General features: G+C 39.3%; 1 protein-coding gene across 1 annotated transcript; it reads left to right on the top strand.

Moving 5' to 3' along the window:
* Window positions 1-7,701: 7,701 nt before the first annotated feature.
* eva1a (eva-1 homolog A (C. elegans)) lies at window positions 7,702-17,894 on the top strand. The gene is made up of 4 exons (XM_039794028.1): window positions 7,702-7,832; window positions 14,442-14,614; window positions 15,464-15,814; window positions 16,787-17,894. The coding sequence occupies exons 2-4, from the start codon at window positions 14,512-14,514 to the stop codon at window positions 16,897-16,899; spliced, it is 567 nt and encodes a 188-aa protein (XP_039649962.1). The 5' UTR covers window positions 7,702-7,832; window positions 14,442-14,511; the 3' UTR covers window positions 16,900-17,894.
* Window positions 17,895-19,273: the final 1,379 nt, after the last annotated feature.

Below are 19,273 nucleotides of genomic sequence, written 5' to 3'. Positions count from 1 at the left end.
CTTGTATTTTTGTTCTTTACATTTTCACCCTGCCAGACAGATTTCTATTCTCCAGTCCCCACCTCACTGTTAGCAATATTGTCCATCTCTGTTGCCTCAAAAAGTTTCCTTTTTATAAATATCTGACCCATGAAAACTGTACAAGGACGTAGTGTGTAAAAGGTTTTTTTTTTTATTTATGTTGTCCGTTGACTCTTGTGTCTCGTTTTTACTCTTTTGTCCTCTTGCATTCAGTTTCTTTTCTAACTGAGCGCCTGCTGTTGTATTTATTTCTTAATTTATGCGTGTGTGACTATCCAAAGGCTTGGAGCGGCTGTGCTTGCTGTGTCATCTTGGATAATCAGTTGGTATCCACTGGGTTTGTTTTGTGTGACGTCTGTGTTCATCAGACACAATACTGTTTTGACAATAGGCAATATAACATCTTAGATGATTCTCTGCGATTGAGTTTTACTGTAAGTAGACTAGGCCACTAGTCGTTTTGTTTTGTACTACTTTCGTATTCTATTAATTTGTCTTATTCAATCCACAAAACTCTATTTTTAAGTCCTGTTTTAACTTTGATGATTCTTTGAATTTGTGGAAAATGTGCGAATAGACTGGACTACCTTCCTCGTCCGTGTAGGGGTGTTTAAGTTTGTCTTTTGTTTTACTTTTTATTTTTCCGTAGCCCTCTGCATTGACTGCTGCTGTGCTAACTGAGTTTATGGCCTCTCCAACCCAGATTGTCTGATCAGCCTGGAGTCTGTTACCTGCTGTTTGCTCTCACTTTGGCCTTCATGTTGCACTCTCTGAATCAGGGTTTCTTAAGTCAAATTAAAGTCATTAAAAGTGGAAAAAAAACTGTTGAATTATTGTCTGGCTAACGAAAAGTGACATTTAACACTGTAAACGTTCAGCACAGAACCTCCTGCAGCAGTACATACAGGGTAAGTGGTCCCTGAGCTTCAGCTATAGACAGAATAATAATTTAATAAAGATTCATTAAATGCTTTATGTTGACGAGTAAGGCTTAGGCTCATCTGGATTTTATGTGACGGGTTATAATCTTAAATGCAACACTATCTTGATGTTATTTTTTTTCAAAAACCATGTATCTGAGTAACTGCTCCAAAAACTCTGCTTCAGCCTTTGTACATAATTACAACACCATTCCACCATTATCATTTACAACAGAAGACCGACCTTTGCTCTTATTTTCAAGTATAATAATTAGAGCGGAGTGACACAGTAATAATGATGCAATCATTTTTAAAAGTTGCCTACAATGAGAAGAAATTATGTGTTTGAGAGCTAACATTGACTGTAGGGAGGACAAAGTGTTCCTTTCACTACATAAGAAGCACAAACTGTCCTTTTGTCTTGTGCATCAAATGTTTAAGAAAAGATAACATAAGATTTATTTTTTGCCATTGCATGATAAATACAACGCGATTCAGGTGCACTGTCTGAGACGGTGCTCAAAAATATATTTATTTTTTATCTAACATTCACACATAAGCAACTCACATACACAATTGTCAACATATGCATGTTAAAAAGAAAAGCGTAAAAGAGGTTTGTGTATTGCACCAGTTGTAATTTTAAGTAAATGTAATCATTTTGCATAATGTATATTGTAAAGATTAAAGGTGTGTGATTTCAGTGCAGAGTTCAGTGTGGTAATGATGATGCTGAATGCCTTCTGCAGGCTTCAGGAGGTGTAGATGTCTTCCGTTTTTTTGCCTCCATTTGTGACAGGACAGTTTAGACATGAAAGGGAAGAGAGAGGGGGAACGACATGCAGCAAGGGACCGCAGGTCGGAACTGAACCCTCGGCTGAGGACTGAGCCTCTGCAGATGGGTGCACACTCTACCAGGTGAGCTACCCAGGTGCCTGTTGTTGTGCTTTTTTAACCAGTGATTTTGTGTTTGTTGTCCATGTGAGTTCCTCTGAAACGTGAGTGCCCAGGGACCTAAAACTGGAGGCTCTCTCCACTCTATCCCCTTTAATGTACAGTGGCTGGTGATCAACCTGCTTCTTCCTGAAATCAACGATCAGTACTTTTGTTTAAATAATAATAAATGTTAAAATGTTTGACAATATTGTTATTTAGTAAAATAGTCAATGTTTTGTTGAGGAACGAGGAATTTAAGATTTGAAACAAAACAAAAAACGTGATTTAAGGATTTGATTTTATTTCACTGGTCTCTGTTGGTGTCCAGCCACAGAGTCAGTGAAGTTCAGTGTGGAGTTGTCCGTGTGCACCAATGGACCTCATTAAGTCCTTCTTCGCCCTCCACTGGCTCTGGGTCCAAAGGAGCAACAGTCATTATGTAACCACACTGAGTGGCTCTGCGAGGAGCTGGCTGCAACACACACAGCTGCCAAACTGAGTCGACAAAGTCATCTGAACTCAACCTTCTGTGGCAGAGTGCTACAGTGGGAGTAATGGATTTAATGCAGTGGGCCTGTGGTGATATAAACACTTAATTTATGCTTTATTAGAAACTAATGTGTCACAGACGTAGATGAACCACATAATCCGACCCAACATTTCTCTTGATCATGAGGGAACAATGACTTTAAAGTTTTTAATTGTACGCAATTTGAGATTATAGGCTCCAAATTATAATCTGCAATGATACTGTACTAGGCACAAGTCTGTAATGTAAAATACTTTTATTTTTTCAATTTAAATGCCAACAAATTTCTAATGAAAAAATATACAAATAAGTTATATTGCCACGCAGAAGACTGATTGCAAGAATAAAGTATAAAAAATAAATTTTTTAGTAAATGTTACCATCTCACTGTATACGCACTGTATAAGAGGATACATGTGACATGGATATTTTATACTGCACCACTCTTAGAAATGCTGCCAGTGAAAAGATAGAATGTGTCTTTTAATATGAGAAAGGATATCAAGTTTGATTCAGTTGAGATAAGAGGCTGTGTGTTTGTGTGTTGCATTAATTTCCTTTTGTCTACAAGTGGTAAGCTAAAATTGGACGTGTAAAGAGATAAATACAGGCAGACAGCTGGAAAAAAAAGTCGCCTGGCACGATGTCTGCATACCTGTGTTATCTGCATGTAGTCAGTGTAAAGGTCATGTATGCCTGTAAGCATATACTGTGTGTATGTGTGCAGCTGTCAGTCCTTCAGGAGACAATATACATGTGTTTTTATTTAGTAAATTTACTGAACGTGTTAAAAAACGCCAAGTAAAATGTATAAGCCACAAAAAAGAAAGACAAACGAGATATTCAGCAACATATAAGCAACAAGTGAGCAACTCAAATAATATTATTCTTTTTCAAAAGGGTTAGGAAGAAGTTGAGAACTTTTCTAGTCCCACCCCCTCTTAGTGTTCATTATTCATAATAGAAGTTCAATTTGCCAAGAAACAAACTCTGGACAAACAAAAAATTATGACGAGCATCAAACATTTACATTAAGTAAAGTGGACTTCATTTTTAATTAATATCCTGAAAAGCTTTTAACGTGCCAAAGCTCTCATAACCAAGTATTTTAAATAATTGCAATCTATGAATGGAAGAAATATCGCTATTTCAGATTTTAAGTTGACTGATTTGAGAAGAACCTGTTGTATCCAACCTGAGGTCATATTTTAATCATTATCAGGATATGTTGAGTAAATAAGGTACATAAACCAAGTGCAGGCTATTGCCATTTAGTCAATCTAGTAAAACAGACTTCACATCCAGAATCAGCCAAACACCCCTGCAGCACAAAGAAAGTGTTGGTTGGTTATAAACATGTTGTCTTCTCAGTGATCTTAAAACCCCTATGATAAATATTATTATATAAACATGACTACTTGTATCTGAAAGGAGTCGCTCGTAGCGACACACCCACAGAGTTCTCACCAAACTGTATAGTTCTCCTCAGCTCTACAGAGCTTTTAGCATCTTTCAGGGCATTGTTTTTCTTTTCGTCCGGCAACTGTTTCTCCTTTGGGCTAGACGTTTTCGGACACAGCAGGCATTTTAATTTTAATTTTTATAAATAATGCTCTAATTAATCAACTGTACACTACCTGCACAGCCCTGAACAGCAGGCAGACACAGTTAGCAGCTAGCTGGTGAAGAAAGTGGAACATTTAGTAGCTAACCAGCCAGATGTTTCCACGACTCCAAGTTTGTTTGTTTGTTTGTTTACAAGAAAACTCTACAGTGCACCTTTGAGTAGAATCTCATCATTTCCACCACTGCTCAAACTAGTGCCAATGAGAGCTATTTAATTTTTCATATCCTCAATAGGAATTGTTCCAACCGCTAGGTGTAGAAATCTTTTTTTTGTGACCATAGGAAAAGATGACGTGTCTGTGAGTTCCCTTTGATGCGGATTCTCTCTGCTTCTCTGTTGCTACAGGCCACCTTTGCTCAGTGTAGGTCTTTGGCCAGAAGACAGACCCTCATTATTTTTTAGCTCTGTGTGTGTGTGTGTGTGTGTGTGTGTGTGTGTGTGTGTGTGTGTGTGTGTGTGTGTGTGTGTGTGTGTGTGTGTGTGTGTGTGTGTGTGTTGTGCTCATGTGTGTGTTACATAAGACAGCTGTTCATGTGGTGATGATCAAATCATTCCCATGACTGAGTCAAGTGGAACTGAGGGCCTCTCAACCTCATCCTCCATGCACATGTCTCTCTTTCTGTCTCTTTCTCTCTCTCTTTCTCTGTCTCTGTCTCCATATGTGTTTATTCCCTTCTGTCTCTGTTTTTCTCCTTCTGCCTCTAAACTACTCTCTCCTTCTGCTTTACTGCCCTTTTCTTTTATATTTAACTCACTCATAGCTCTCTCTACCTGTAACCCTCTTTGCCCTGTCTTTTGCTATTTCTGTCTTTTGTCTCTAAACTTACAGTACCTTTATTTATAAGGAAAAATCCTATAGGATGATGATTTATGAGTCATGGTTTATTTACATTAAAGTTATAAAAAGTACATTAATAAAATGTTAAAAAGAGAAAAGCAAATCTAACTCAAATCTCTCAAGTACAAAATACTAATTAGTTTTAATTAGTAGCTGTGACAAAGCCACTTTTCTCCCATTTTGACCAGGTGCTGGTGATCTCAGAGGAAAAAACATACCATTCCATGAACATTTGACTTAGCTGTTGACATACAGTATAATAATTAAAACCTGCAATAATTATTGTCATGTTTCTGGCCACCTTCATAATGTAAGTTCACTCTCTTTTAGCTCTGTTTTTGGTCTCCACCATCTCCTGGTGTTAATATCAGGATGATAATAATAATAATTAGCTCTTTAGCTGCTAAATGCTCCACTATGCATAGTAAGCTAGTTGCTAACTGTGAGCAGGTAGTGTACAGTGGAGTCTTAGAGCTTTTTCACTCAAAACAGCTGCCTGCTGCAGCTAAAAACACTGATAGCAGTAAGAGTGAATCAAAACGTTGCAGGTCAGACAGATTAACGAGGGGAGCTGCAGATTCAGCTGTCCATTTTCTGGAAGTTCATCACTACAAGCAACCCCTTTCATATTCAGTCATTTATTTATATTCAGCATTAACTTATTTTCCCCCCTAGGTTTAGATAAAGCTGACGCTGTTTTATTTTTTTGATGGACTTGAACAGAGACTGCCCACACTGACCTGAAGGTTCCTGAATAATGAAGTAAACCAGTGGAGCAAAGAATGTACTGTTATGCAGCCAAGTGTTCCTACCAGCATCTGAAACTCACAACTCCTGTCCCTTGCTATTTCAGAGATGACTGACAACAATTCCTCACCGAACACACTGCGCAGAGTTAAGAGTGTTAATATTTCATCACACTGAGCAGGAGGTGCAGAAATGAATGCATTATGAATGGTAAGTGCTGCATGAGTTGTGCATTCTGTATGTAGAATAGTTTTAAGATCTGTGTTTATTTTTTATTAGTAAGGGTGATGACGTGATAATGATGGGACGGTGTAAATGAAGGGATAAATATGTCAAACACAGGACTTTAACCCAGGAGACTGGGGTTCCCATATTGGGTGCAACCACTAAGTTTTTGATGTTTTTAATTTTTCTATTTTGAGTTTTAAAGCAATATTGTTTAACATTGGATTCTTTCACAATTTGGCGCCCTATACAGTTTTAGAGTGCAGTTCACTTATACACTGCTGTCGTACATATAGACAGCTGTACGTGTGCATTTGTTATGGTTACATTACTTTTGATCAAAAGCTAGCGAGTTGGCAACTTTGCTAACACAGCCAAACATCAAGCAAGTGCAACAAAACAAGAAATAGCAAGCCAGCTATTATTACTTACTAGTCCGACAGCAAGATGGCCAGCTCATCGTCTATCTTGTAGCCTTTTATTTCGCAAAGCTCTCGCCAACGACTAAAAGCAATTACCAGATTTACTCTTGCTTGGTCACTCTCTCCTTTTCTCTCAGTTTATCAAATAAAATATAATACATCAAAATACATCCTATGATGTTCATGATATATTCTGACCCCTCATGTTTGTATATAGGGATGGACAAGATATCAGAAAGACCTACAATGTGATAGAGACAAAGAAGAAAATGAAGAGTGAAATGGAAGTGAGGATTCAGAAGACCATTTGCACAGGACCTTGGACAGTGTAGAGGCCAGAAAAGAAAGACATCTGTTTTCTACCTTTGTCTTTTGCCCTTAAAGCATAATAATAAGCCAACCATGAATGAATTACTGTAATGTTCTCCCTCCGGTTATTGAGAGAAGTGGGCTAAAATGTGCTGAGATTTCAGACTGACTGAAGCACATCCTGTATCACAATCCTTTTTAAGTAATATTAAATATTATATAAACGTTTCATGCTCTATTAACCTCTACAAAAGCACAATATTGATTTGTCGATTCAGTCAAAAGGTGTTCACCCAGTTGTTTTCATTGTATTGACAGTTGACGCACGCACACAGCAGCAGGTGTGAAACAACATAACAATATATATTTTTTCTAGTTTGTTGCCATTCGTTGTCACCTGTGTTTATTGATACAATGTTCACATATTCACAACAACATTCATGTTGTTGTTGTAAGGCATTATATCACTCTGCCCCTCCCTATCTCCTCAGCTCACTCTTTTCTCTCTTCCCCTGCTGCTGAGTGTTCTGTAGGAATGAAAGCGGGAGAAACCAGGAAGGCAGAGGCAGCGATTCTGCATTTACAACTATGTGCATGAATGTGACTGTGTGTGTGTTGTTACCAATGTGTGTGTGTGTGAGTGAGAAAGAGAGAGAGAACGGGAGGCAGACGCTTGGCAGAGAGGAGAGGGATTTGGCCGACTTGTCGGGGTCTTTCATGTCACATTTCTGCCCTGAGGACCTGACCTCTGTCTCTCTGTCTGGACAATAACCTGGAAAATTAAAATGGAATATCAGAAAACTCCACTCTGCAAAACAGTCAGCGGCACAACATCCCTCCTGCTGCCTCTGCATCAAAGAAAGAAGAAGAACTGAAGGGAAGAATGACTGAAATGTTTAATTTGTGTCAATGAAGAAAGTGAAGAGGAGAGTAGGGCTCGTGTACGTGGAATTATCTGACAACTAGGGGAGGACGCAGAAGATTTATTCATATAATTATACTCTTCTTGTTTTTTTCTTCTTTGAGGGAAAGGCAAAGAGCAGAGAGGAGATAATAGGAGAGTAGAGGAAAGGGGAGGAGAGAGGAGAGAGCAGAGAGTAGAGGAGTACAGAGCAGAGAGAGGAGAGGACCAGAGAGGAGGAAAGAGAGGAGGAGGACAGAGAGAGGAAGAGGATACACAAGAGGAGGAGAGGAATGGAGAGGAGAGGAGGGGAGAGGAGTATACACACTCTTGATGGGATCTTGGCAATAATGAAATGTAAGTATAAACAGTGTTTTTGCATGTGCATGAGGTGAGAATTGCTCATGTTGATGCTGCTGCTGATAATGTTACTGTTGCTGTCTTTGTTAATGATGTTGATAATGTCAAGTGTAGTATGTTGTATTAAGGAGATTCCTTTCTTTTCCTTCACACATTACTCTTTCTCCCTCTTCTCCTGCTTTGATTCTCTCTGTCTCTTATTTTATCTTTTCTAATTATGTGTACACACAGTGTCTCTGTATCTGTCTCTACTCTCTCTGCAGGTCATGTTTAGATAGTAACAGTGCAGCAGCCGAGGGAAAGGCCAGTGTCACGTTGCATTAGCATTACACATGCACACACGCACAGAGAGAGAAATACGCTTTAAGTGTGATGAGCGCACATGGACAATATGTATGCAGACTTTCTACATATCTCATAGAAATACAATTTATTTATTGTGTGTGTGTGTGTGTGTTCTTGTTTAACTACATTTGTGGGGTCCAAAAACCGGGAATACAGTATACTTGTGGGGTCCGGACAGCTTTGTGGGGCCAAAATGCTGGACCCCACAACTTTAAAGGGCTGTTTGAGGATTAAGACTTGGTTTTAGGATTAGGGTTAGAATAAGGTTATGGTTAGGGTGAGGGTTAAGGTTAGGCATTTAGTTGTGATGGTTAAGGTTAGGGTAAGGGGCTAGGGAATGCATTATGTCAATGACGGGTCCCCACAAAGATAGTGAGACGCACTGTGTGTGTGTGTGTGTGTGTGTGTGTGTTTGTTTTGTTTGTGTGTGTGTGTGTGTGTGTGTGTGTGTGTGTGTGTGTGTGTGTGTGTGTGTGTGTGTGTGTGTGTGGTGTGGTGTGTGCTGGTGCTGGTGCTGGTGTACAGCGAGAGCTCAGAAGCAGACGCAAGAACCATACAGTCTTCTTAACCACATGGAGAAAAACAAAGCCCTTTTGTCCCCCATAAGAATTTGGCTAGACTGCACAGACACAGAGAGGAAAAGTAAGAGGAAGATCAGTGTCTATAAAAAGAGGAGACAGAAAATTATCTTGCACTTCCTGTTGGCATGTTGGATCTAGACTTTGGTCATGTAGTAGAAACACATTGGATGATAAAATACGCACCAAGAAAGCTGCTTGAATGTCAAAAAAATTTTAACTGTCTGAATTGCCCTGATGTGATAAACCTAATGCATTTAGTCATTGCTTTGTACGGTGGCCGACAGGGGCAAACACACTGCAGCTTAATGAAACACACGCAAATAGACAAAACACAATCAAATTAAGAAAACATCTTCATTAATTTGACAACACATGCGAAGCATTTAGCAATTGCGCTGCACACACAACCAAATACACAAATGCGCTGCAAATACAGAAACAATGCAAAAAGAAAAGCACACAAACTCCGAAAACAGAAACGATGCAAAAAGAAAAGCACACAATCCCCGAAAACAAATGCAACAACAAAAAAATGCTGCATCCACGCAACAGAAGTTCTCCAGCCCTGTAGGGGGAGCGCTAAATGGAACAGCTTGATTTTCGACCCCAAGGGGAGAGAGCGCTCTGCCTTTTTATTACCACGAGTTTACAGACGCGTCTCCGCTGATTGACCTCAGCCAATAAACTAGAGACACACCCACCAAACGAGAGAAAACATATCTCAAACATAGACTTAATATTTACGGTCTATGATCTGAAAGCAGTTGCACACCGTTTCACAACGGTGCACACCGTTCTGAGATTGAACTTGCATTTGTTTCTGGGATTGTGTGCTTTTCTTTTTGCATCGTTTCTGTTTTCGGAGTTTGTGTGCTTTTATTTTTGCATCGTTTCTGTATTTGCAGAGCGTTTGTATATTTGGTTGTGTTGTGTGTGTTGTCAAATTAATGAAGATGTTTTCTTAATTTGCTTGTGTTCTGTCTATTTGCGTGTGTTTCAGTAAGTTGCAGTGCGTTTGCCCCTGTCGGCCACCATAGATTGTGTAGTTTAAACCATGTTTTAAAGAATAGCTCCACATTTTGAAAAATATGCGTGTTCGCTATTCGTGCAGGGAGTTAGTACTACATATTTACCGTACAGACACGACCGTGATATCCATCTTCTCATCTAACCTTCTAACCCTCTCATCTCATAAATAATAGATTTCTATAGACATGGACAACGAGACAACAGAAGAACGGTTCTAACTGGAATTGTGACAGATATGTTGTCAGATGATCAAACAACAGAGCCAATAGGTGTCGAAATAGTTTTGCCTCAACTAAAGTACACTTCAAAGTTGAATAGATATGTTCAGTCAACATAGACGGTGCACATGCGGCATAATCTTGACACCAATGGAACCCCATACTGTTGGGCACAGTGGCTTAATGAGCTGGCTGCAGGCCCAGTGTCTCATACTTATGTCTTCACATAACTGTGATGTTCAGCTGCCTGATAGTAAATTATGGCATGAGTTTCCACTACACTTACCTGTTGAGATACTCATTTCTTTTCTTTTCATGAGTGTTCTGCTTGTACTTGTTTGTAAATGTTGTATAGTTACAGTTACTTCATGAAACAAAGCAGTTTTTTCTTTTAAACAAAGCATGATTTATTAAATGTTAAATAAAACATCATCCTGGTAGCCTAATATAATAAACCATGAGTTACTTGTGTTAATTATGTGTGAAAGACATGCTTTTTGCTGTAACAAACAGTAACCCAAATTGACAAATCCAAAAGACAGAAAGAGAGAGTAAGAGCAAGAACAGGGGAGAGAAGGGCAGTCGCGTCCGGCAGCATTTACACACAACATCACAAAATGACTCTGACAGCCAATGGATTTAGAATTGCTTGGAGGTTGGGTTGTGTTGTGTTTGGTTGGGTTATGTTTCACTGTAATGTCATGTGATCTGTTGTCGTGTTGTTTCCTCTTGCACTTGCTGTGTTAATGCATTGCTTTTTGACTGTTTTGTTATTTTGTAACATAATTACAGGCCTGAGGTGGGTTTTTATGCTAAAGAGTATGTGAGGTTGAGACATGACAATGTGTTTTACTGTGCCATGTTTTCACAAATGTGACAGGCGAAATGCAGATTTGTTCTTTAGTGTTATCTCAGTTTTTACTAACATATCAAGAGTGCTGCATCTTCTGTTTCAGAGTGTTTACAGCAGAACACATCCAGTTGTTCTTCTCTGAGAGCATCATCCATTTTTCATTTGTTCAAGTTTAAGCTTCTGCCAGGTCTTTACAGCCTCACAGCATGAGAGTACTACGCGCAGCTTTTGGCTTCTTTATTATTCTGCTCAGTTTTAGACTTAAAGACTTCACTGTTCTTTTTTTTTTTTTTTTTTTTTACAAGATTACAGTTGTTTGTCATGATGTCTGGTCTGTCTTCATAAAGTGATTAGGCCTGTTTGCAATCATTAATAAAAGGTTTAATGGGGGAAAGCTCATAAACACCCAATGAGAACACATTTGTATGTAATGAGATGTGTTTAAAGCTGTCAGCTGGGAAAATCATAACACTTTCATGAAATTAAAAAAGCTCAATGTCCATGTCCTTTTTTACCCTGCTGCACTCTGTGTTTGTACTTTCATAACAGGATTACCACTCACATATACAGAGCTTCATTTTATTTGGAAGACGCTTTGGACGACAACTCACTCAGTCAGTCAAACCACATTATGCAAAGTCAACTTCCAAAACTTTGTTAAAGTTTGCATCTGTGAGCAGTTCAAGCAAAGACAGTTTTTTTTTTTTTTACCTCAGATTGTTCAATCTGACGATGGAAAAAATCTGATGTAAAAATATTAGTTCATTTTTTGTTATCACTTATAAGATATCCACTAACCATTGAGCCAAACTCCTCAAAACATGATGAATTAAAAAAAGATTTAAACTCATGCAAGTTGAAGCATAAAGAAAAGCTCAGGGAAGCGTTGCACAGGATAAAAACACAATCAGATACACTGCGGAGCCCTAATCTGAGCAGATCAGGTTAGAAAGAAGTTAAGAAAGAAAAGCAGACAGTGGAGTCTCCTCTCTTCCCTTGTTCATCTTGATTCCCTTTCAATTCTCCTCTCCTTTCAGAGGATGAAGGACCTTTCTGGACCCTTACGCTCTTTATACCCACTCCCCCTCTGACATCTCTCCTGATCTCCTGAGAAATTAATGATACTGTATATTTAGTATCAAAGCCATCAATAATTAAAACACACACACACACACACGGTGTATCTGAGTGTGTATTGGGGAGTTCCAGTCTGGGTGTGGGGCTACATGTCTAGACACAATACTGTATAGAACTATTTATCTCTATCTCTGCTCTACATTTAACCTGGGTGTTGCAAACTAGTGTGGGCAATAAACAGTGTGGTATGTGGCACTGGTTGATACTCTATACTTGTCCCTGGAACAATCACATAACACGTCCAGGCCAATGGAAAATGTTTTTTTTTGCCATTTTTGAAATTACGTCCATGTCTCATTTTCAGCTCAATACGGCTGAATGAAAGCTCGGCAAAATGGCTAAAATATGTATCTTGATATTTTAAGCCTTGGTAATGACCTCAAAAATAGTTTTTTTTCTGGATTGTAATCCTTTTCATACACATCCCCCAAGATGAGAATGCCTACAAGTCCTACACTGTATGTCTCGTATGAGCGGGAACACTGCAGTTCAAGCTTATAGACTTTTTCATTTGAAATCAACATCCAAACAATGAAAAACAAATCATAGCCAGTTCCTTAAGTGGGATTCTTTTGAAACCCTTGAACAGTGTGTTGCTTTGTCAAATTCTCCAGTAAGATATTTGTCTTGGCCCAAGACTTTGCTCAGTCTATGACATCGGTGATGTGCCTCTGTGAGTGTGCTTGTGTCCACCAGCAAGGTCATCTACATCTTAATCTGAGTGATTCTATTTCCAATCTACAAAGAGCAAGTTGGCTGATGGCTGTTCGTTGCCACCTAGTGGTTCTCTCCAGAGACAGACTGGTGACCAACTACTTTACCTATACTTGAGTCATTTACTAGTAACTATTTATCCTAAGTAAAGTAATTTGCATGTGTGGACAGTTCAGGGTCTGTTCTAACTACATGTGGTTGTTTTGTATATTCAGCTGTTCTCTATCATATCAAGACTATCTCTCCGGTGCCGTAATGTGCAATGGAGTGGAGAAAGTCTTTTCATTTAGAGAACCAAGGTTACAAAACCATACGGGAATAGGAGAACCTAAAAATGTGTCACTGTTTGTGTAGGGCTACTTCTAATTTAGAGACTGGCTTTCGTATAAATCCTTTGTACAAAACAAATAATGATATACCGTACCAGTATACCTCTGCACAATGGGATTTGAGTCTATATGTTAACATCCCACAGTGCAAGAACTGCAAAGTGTGTGTAGGAGGAATATGTCTACAACTGGATTTAAGGCTACAACGTTTTCAAATCTTATTAAATTTGTCCAGGTATGATATGTATACTCTTTTGAAGGCACAGTGTGTGTGAACAGTCTAGAGGAGGTATCAATGCATGCTAGATGCGCCAATAAATAAAAAGTCAGTTTTCATTTCCCTTTATTTCAAGACAGCTGATCTTTTTAACGTGGTGTAATTTTCGTCTGCGTAGAATGTGTTCATCGTTGTATTTGTTCTACTGATATCGCAAAACCTTTGACTGTATCATACATGAGTGCATTAAAGTATGTGTTTGCGTGTGAATATGGGCCTTATTACTTTCTGTATGTGTGTAATCTTAAATTTGAATATGGTGGGAAAAGCCTCTTAGTTTCTTGGTTGCCTTTTCTCCTAAACCCTGCAGGCGAACAGCTCAGGCATGTTTATAACCAGGGGGAAAGTGAGAAACGATATATAGATTAAGGTGCAAGGCATCCAAGTTTCCAAAATACTATAATTATATTACAGTGAACTCATCCCCTCTTTAAACAAGACACTTTTCAGTTCTGGATAAATAGAAATGATTGGTGATACCTTTTCTACAAGAGCATATTTGGTTACACTTTACTTTAAGTTTTCTACATAAGACTGACATGACACTGTCATGAACGTGTCATAAAACATTATAAACAAGTCATAAACGTTTATGACATAACTCTTTTTTAGTAAGTGTCATTCGGTTTTGTCATGACACGTTATGGTTAGGGTTAGGGTTAGGGTCAGGGTTCATGCGTCATGACTGTGTCATGACAGTGTCATGTGAGTGTCATGTATTCATGACAGTGTCATGTCACTCTTATGTAGAAAACTTAAAGTAAAGTGTTACCGCATATTTCTTAAAACACAAAATGTCAACACAGTCAGGATCATTTTAATGAGCGTGATTAGTTACTGCTGCAAGGTCATATAAACAGGGTAAGTTGCCATAATTCACTGTTAATGCAAACCAATTCTTACGCTGTTTTTTTCCCTACGTTTTGGGTGGTGATCTACAGGTAGATGAGGAGTGAGATGCATCCTTTTAGACTCTGCATGTATCTGTACGTTATTCATTAACTGTCCCTTGTGCTTAGTCCTTGTTGTCCCTCTCACCCTCCTCTCCCTTTTTGTCTTGTTTCTAACCCTCTATCATTTCTTACTTCTGTCCTCTCCTCCACCCCTCAAACCTACAATCTAGGGGAGGGATGAAGGATAAACTCCACTGACCTCTGCAGGAGAATACAATAAGCTCAACTGGCTGTGAAATCATGAGCGCTCCCACGTCAGGAACCCCAAATATGGAGGTGAAAGTGGTTTCCCAGGAGATGGCATTGCTTAGCAACATACTAGCAGCTTACACCTTCATTGCAGGTAGGTCCAAACAGCAAAATTGCCATGTGTGACTGTCTGTAGTCATCAATATACTGTTGTGCTACTGTATAAGATCAAGGAAGTTAAAGGTCCCATGACATGGGGCTCTTTGGATGCTTTTATATATACCTTAGTGGTCCCCTAATACTGTATCTGAAGTCTCTTTTATATAGACCTTAGTGGTCCCCTAATACTGTATCTGCAGTCTCTTTTATATAGACCTTAGTGGTCCCCTAATACTGTATATGAAGTCTCTTTCCCGAAATTCAGCCTTGGTGCAGAATTACAGCCACTAGAGCCAGTCCCACAATGAGCTTTCCTTAGGATGTGCCATTTCTGTGTCTGTAGCTATTGAGAAGGAGACCACATAAGGAGCAAGATTCCAGATCGGCCCATCTGAGCTTTCATTTTCTCAAAGGCAGAGCAGGATACCCAGGGCTCGGTTTACACATATCGCCATTTCTAGCCACTGGGGGACCATAGGCAGGCTGGGGGAACTCATATTAATGTTAAAAAACCTCATAAAGTGAAATTTTCATGCCATGGGACCTTTAAGGAACAGCGTTGTTGGCCATTCTGATGATGCCATGGATTTCCTAAAGGACCCCTGGACCACACTTTATGAACAAGGTCTTCCAATGATTCTAATATGGATACCTGTTGAATAGATTTCTCATTTTAACTAACACTCTCTGTTTAAATGACAAAACTTAGACGATCAATTGAAATATTGATTCCTGAATGAAATAAATTATCAAATTATCTTATAAACTAGAATGTAGCAGATCTGCAATAAGGTAAACTTTCTTTGTTGAAAACTTTTCATATGTTTTTTTCTGTTTCTCTTAGACCAACCCGAGAGGACAGCCTTGGTGTTTCTGGGCGGTGTCTGTGTTGGCCTTCTTGTCACACTCTGCGCCATCATCTTCCAGATACACTGTCGAGCAGACTGTCACTATGGCAACAGTAAGCACCATCGCCACAGGAACAGGCATCATCACCGTCGCCATCACGGCTGTCCCCTCCATCAGCCCATTGACAGTAATCCAGACAACACTGCTGTTGTTGCCTCTGGAGGGACTGCGCCTGCTGGGGACAGCGAATCAGAGGACTGGGATGACACCTCTGACATGTCTTCACGGAGGCGCAGACGCTTTGAGAGAGCTCTGCTGCACGCCACCATGTTCACATCAGCTGAGGGTATCTCTCACACAGACACACACATAGGATGAGTCATGCCTCATATCAAGACCATTTAATCCAATTTAGTATATCTCATAGAGTGCCCAGGTAGCACAGAGGATAAATGACACTTAAAAGACTTAACAGCAAGGTGTAATTTTTCCAGCGATGATGCCCCAGGATGATCCAAACACTTCACAGCCAACTGTTTTCTCAAACAGTCACAGTCTTGCAAAATGTTAGGCAGTACATTACCTGACTAAATGCACTCAATGAATGACAAATGCAGTGATGGAAATTTAGAAACTACTCAATGAATCAAACAATGAATCAATCAATTTATTTTTCATGTGAAATCATATAAACTACAATTCCAGTAAAATGTAATTATGTTGGTTCCTATAATTTATGAATTAAAAACAGTAATAACTAGAATGGCATTTGGAAAGCGCAGACCTCTGCCAAGACATGGCCTATCTCGCCCTACCTACCTATTACAGAAATGCAGTACTTTTACATATCTGATAAAGTCCTCAGGTACCGTATTGATAGTGATATTTTGTCCGAAATGGATTAGAAAACAGTAGATAAGCAGAGCCAAACATTGCAGAACAGTTAACACTGGTATGTGAGTCAAATAATACATAGTTTTAAGTTTTAAATATTTGTGTAAAATAATTTTTATACAAGCATTTAAAAGATGAAATAGACTTATTGGGAGAGGCAGTTTTGAAGAAATATTTATTTATTTTGGAATTTTTGACTAATAGTGTGTCAATGTTCATCTGTACATCTCTGTGAGCCACACACACACACACACACACGTTTATACTTTCAACAGTGATATGAAATTTGATTGTTATGTGAATGGACAGTGTATGGGCGTGCTTTAATCTGTGTGTGTGTGTGTGTGTGTGTGTGTGTGTGTGTGTGTGTGTGTGTGTGTGTGTGTGTGTGTGTGTGTGTGTGTGTGTGTGTGTGTGTCATCAGAGCTGGACCGAGCCCAGAGGCTGGAAGAGCGGGAGCGGATTCTCCGAGAGATCTGGATGAACGGACAACCAGACATCAGTACAGTCACTCAAAGCCTCAACAGATATTACTGACACACAATCAAATACGTGTCAGTAGTCAGAAAGACATGAAGATAGACAGACGAGGAGATGGATAAACAGTGAATTAGTCTCGCATTGCCAGATCTATCTCCACAGCGCTGCATAGGAAAAAAATGACAAATATGGATAAAATGAACACAAACCATCAGGTTGGGAGTGCTGTCTTCACTGCACCAAAGAGACTCTTACAGATTAAACTATTAGTGACAGTACTGCCGGGAGCAGTCCCCTCCACTCTGTTAACAACAAGGAAAACATATGAGTTGTGATGGCTCAGTCCAATACAGGATGACACTGTATATAATGTTTGAAAGAAGAATGTCCTTGTGCCCCGAAAAGCCAACAAGTATGACACAAAGGATCTACAGAGAACACACTGTGATATGTAATTGCTGTTGGTGAAAACTGTAAAAGAGATTTTATAACTTTTCAATTTTTTAACACTAATTTTTAACTTTTAAAAAACAGCGGGCGAGATGTTAGCTCAATGCGAAGATACATTTACACATACTGGTGCTTGTACTGCTGTAAATTCCCAGAAAAAGAGAATACTTATAGGAAGGACACTCAGTGGCTGTGGTGGGTTGATAAAATATGAAAGGTATAACCTGACAAGTCTGTTGGTTGCATCTGGAGGCTGGAGGCTTATCAGCTACAGGTGTTGTTGCACAAGGACATACGTAGGACAGCAGGTCATCATGTTTGAGAAGATCATGCTGCCTTTCTTTCTTTGGCTCATTTGGTAATGAGCTGAAAACATTTATAAACTTTAATTCCAATTTTTGAAGCTGTTTTCTGTACATATTGAGTAAAATTATGACTTAAAATTAATATTGTGGCTCACATTCCATCAACAGTTTTTAAGTGTCTTTGGGTACTGTATGTTGTGCATGGATCTCATCTGGTGGGAGTCCAGAACAGATGATATGTCCAGAGAATGATCTTGTTGACAGCATTAAAAATTAATATTGAATTTTTACCAATTATAACCTTGCAATAACAAAGTATCTTTAGTCCAGGTCAGTGGTGTACATACATACACGGTCCCTTTCCGATGCTGCGGCAAAATCCACTTTAAACCCGAGGAAAGGCCTACAGTACAGCCCAACGTAGACAAGGCACCGTGGCAGAGGGCAGCTTCAATCAAGTTTCTTATTCTATTCACCTTCATTTAGCGCGTCTTTATAAGAATATAAAGCAATAATAAATTGCTATAAAGCTTTAAAGGTGCCCTGCCACACATATTTCATTACTTTGTGGTAATGTCTGAAGTTCTACCATGGACTCTGTAACATTTTTTGTGGAAAAAATGCCTTGGTTACCTTGTTTCAAGTCATTCTAGCGTGGTATAGAAAGCCTACAGGAAGACTCAGCTTGATTTCTGCCAGTTCTCATTAATATTCCACAAGCTAAGCTGTTTGAATCTCATTGGCTAACAGCTAGCCAATGAGAGCCTGGCTGTCAGAATCCTTTACCCAGCCCAACTGTGCGAGCTAATGAATAGTAATGAGCTCAGGCAACATGATGTCAGACTGACCAGCTTTTGTAATTGGCCTGATTTCTCTGCTGATTTCTTTTCAGTGGCTAGAGCTGACAAAGGAGGTAGCAGTTCATTTTCACATTCACAACATAAGACAAACACATATGGACCTAACATATTTCAAAAAATGCAAGTAAAAATGGTTTTGTATGGCAGGGCACCTTTAACCCTCACCTCTGAGCCACAGTGACTCTGCAAGAAGCACAGAACATCACTTGGGAGTATAATGAGAGTCCCAGCAACAGCAGCCACACTAGTGACCCAAGGGTGAGTAACACTTAATGGAAAGCATTAGGACGGACATAAACATACATTACATCATAGGGTTGGAGGTTGGGCTGGGTCTTGTTTGTTTGGTAGTTATATCAATGGGGACATAGTTATCAAGCATCTCAGAATAGCATTGAGATACAAAAAACAACAAAAAAAACAAAAAAGTTTCGCTCCCAAATTTGACCAGCCACTCAACAGATCACCATTGTTTTTTGGCTGGTGAGTGAAGCAAATCTACCAGGCACTTGCATATTTTACCAGCATTTGGCTGGTAAGTGGTGCTAATTTTGGACCCTGCCCCCAATATCACCACTATGCAGTTGCCCTTACCAACCAGTCACAGTTACTAGTGCTCACTTTTCCACACACGGACATTACCATTTGTGTTTATTGAACCCAAAGCTGTAATAAACTATCTATCTATCTTATGACAAAAAAAAGTAAATAATTTATATGCTGTGAGAATGATCGATTGTTGGAGTCAGACTCCCCCTGGTGTTCATAATGTGCCCCAGAGCAGGCCTCCACTCTGTAGACCACATCTACAGAGTG

The sequence above is a fragment of the Perca fluviatilis genome, chromosome 3, assembly GCF_010015445.1.
Source record: "Perca fluviatilis chromosome 3, GENO_Pfluv_1.0, whole genome shotgun sequence".
NCBI lineage: Eukaryota > Metazoa > Chordata > Actinopteri > Perciformes > Percidae > Perca > Perca fluviatilis.
This window is presented reverse-complemented; position numbering and strand designations above follow the sequence as displayed.

Bases quoted from the DNA above. Each gene is read 5' to 3' on its own strand.
- eva1a (XM_039794028.1), top strand. From the start codon at position 14,512: ATGAGCGCTCCCACGTCAGGAACCCCAAATATGGAGGTGAAAGTGGTT. The intron at 14,615-15,463 runs GTAGGTCCAAAC...TGTTTCTCTTAG, and splicing joins AGCTTACACCTTCATTGCAG to ACCAACCCGAGAGGACAGCC. The intron at 15,815-16,786 runs GTATCTCTCACA...GTGTGTCATCAG, and splicing joins CATGTTCACATCAGCTGAGG to AGCTGGACCGAGCCCAGAGG.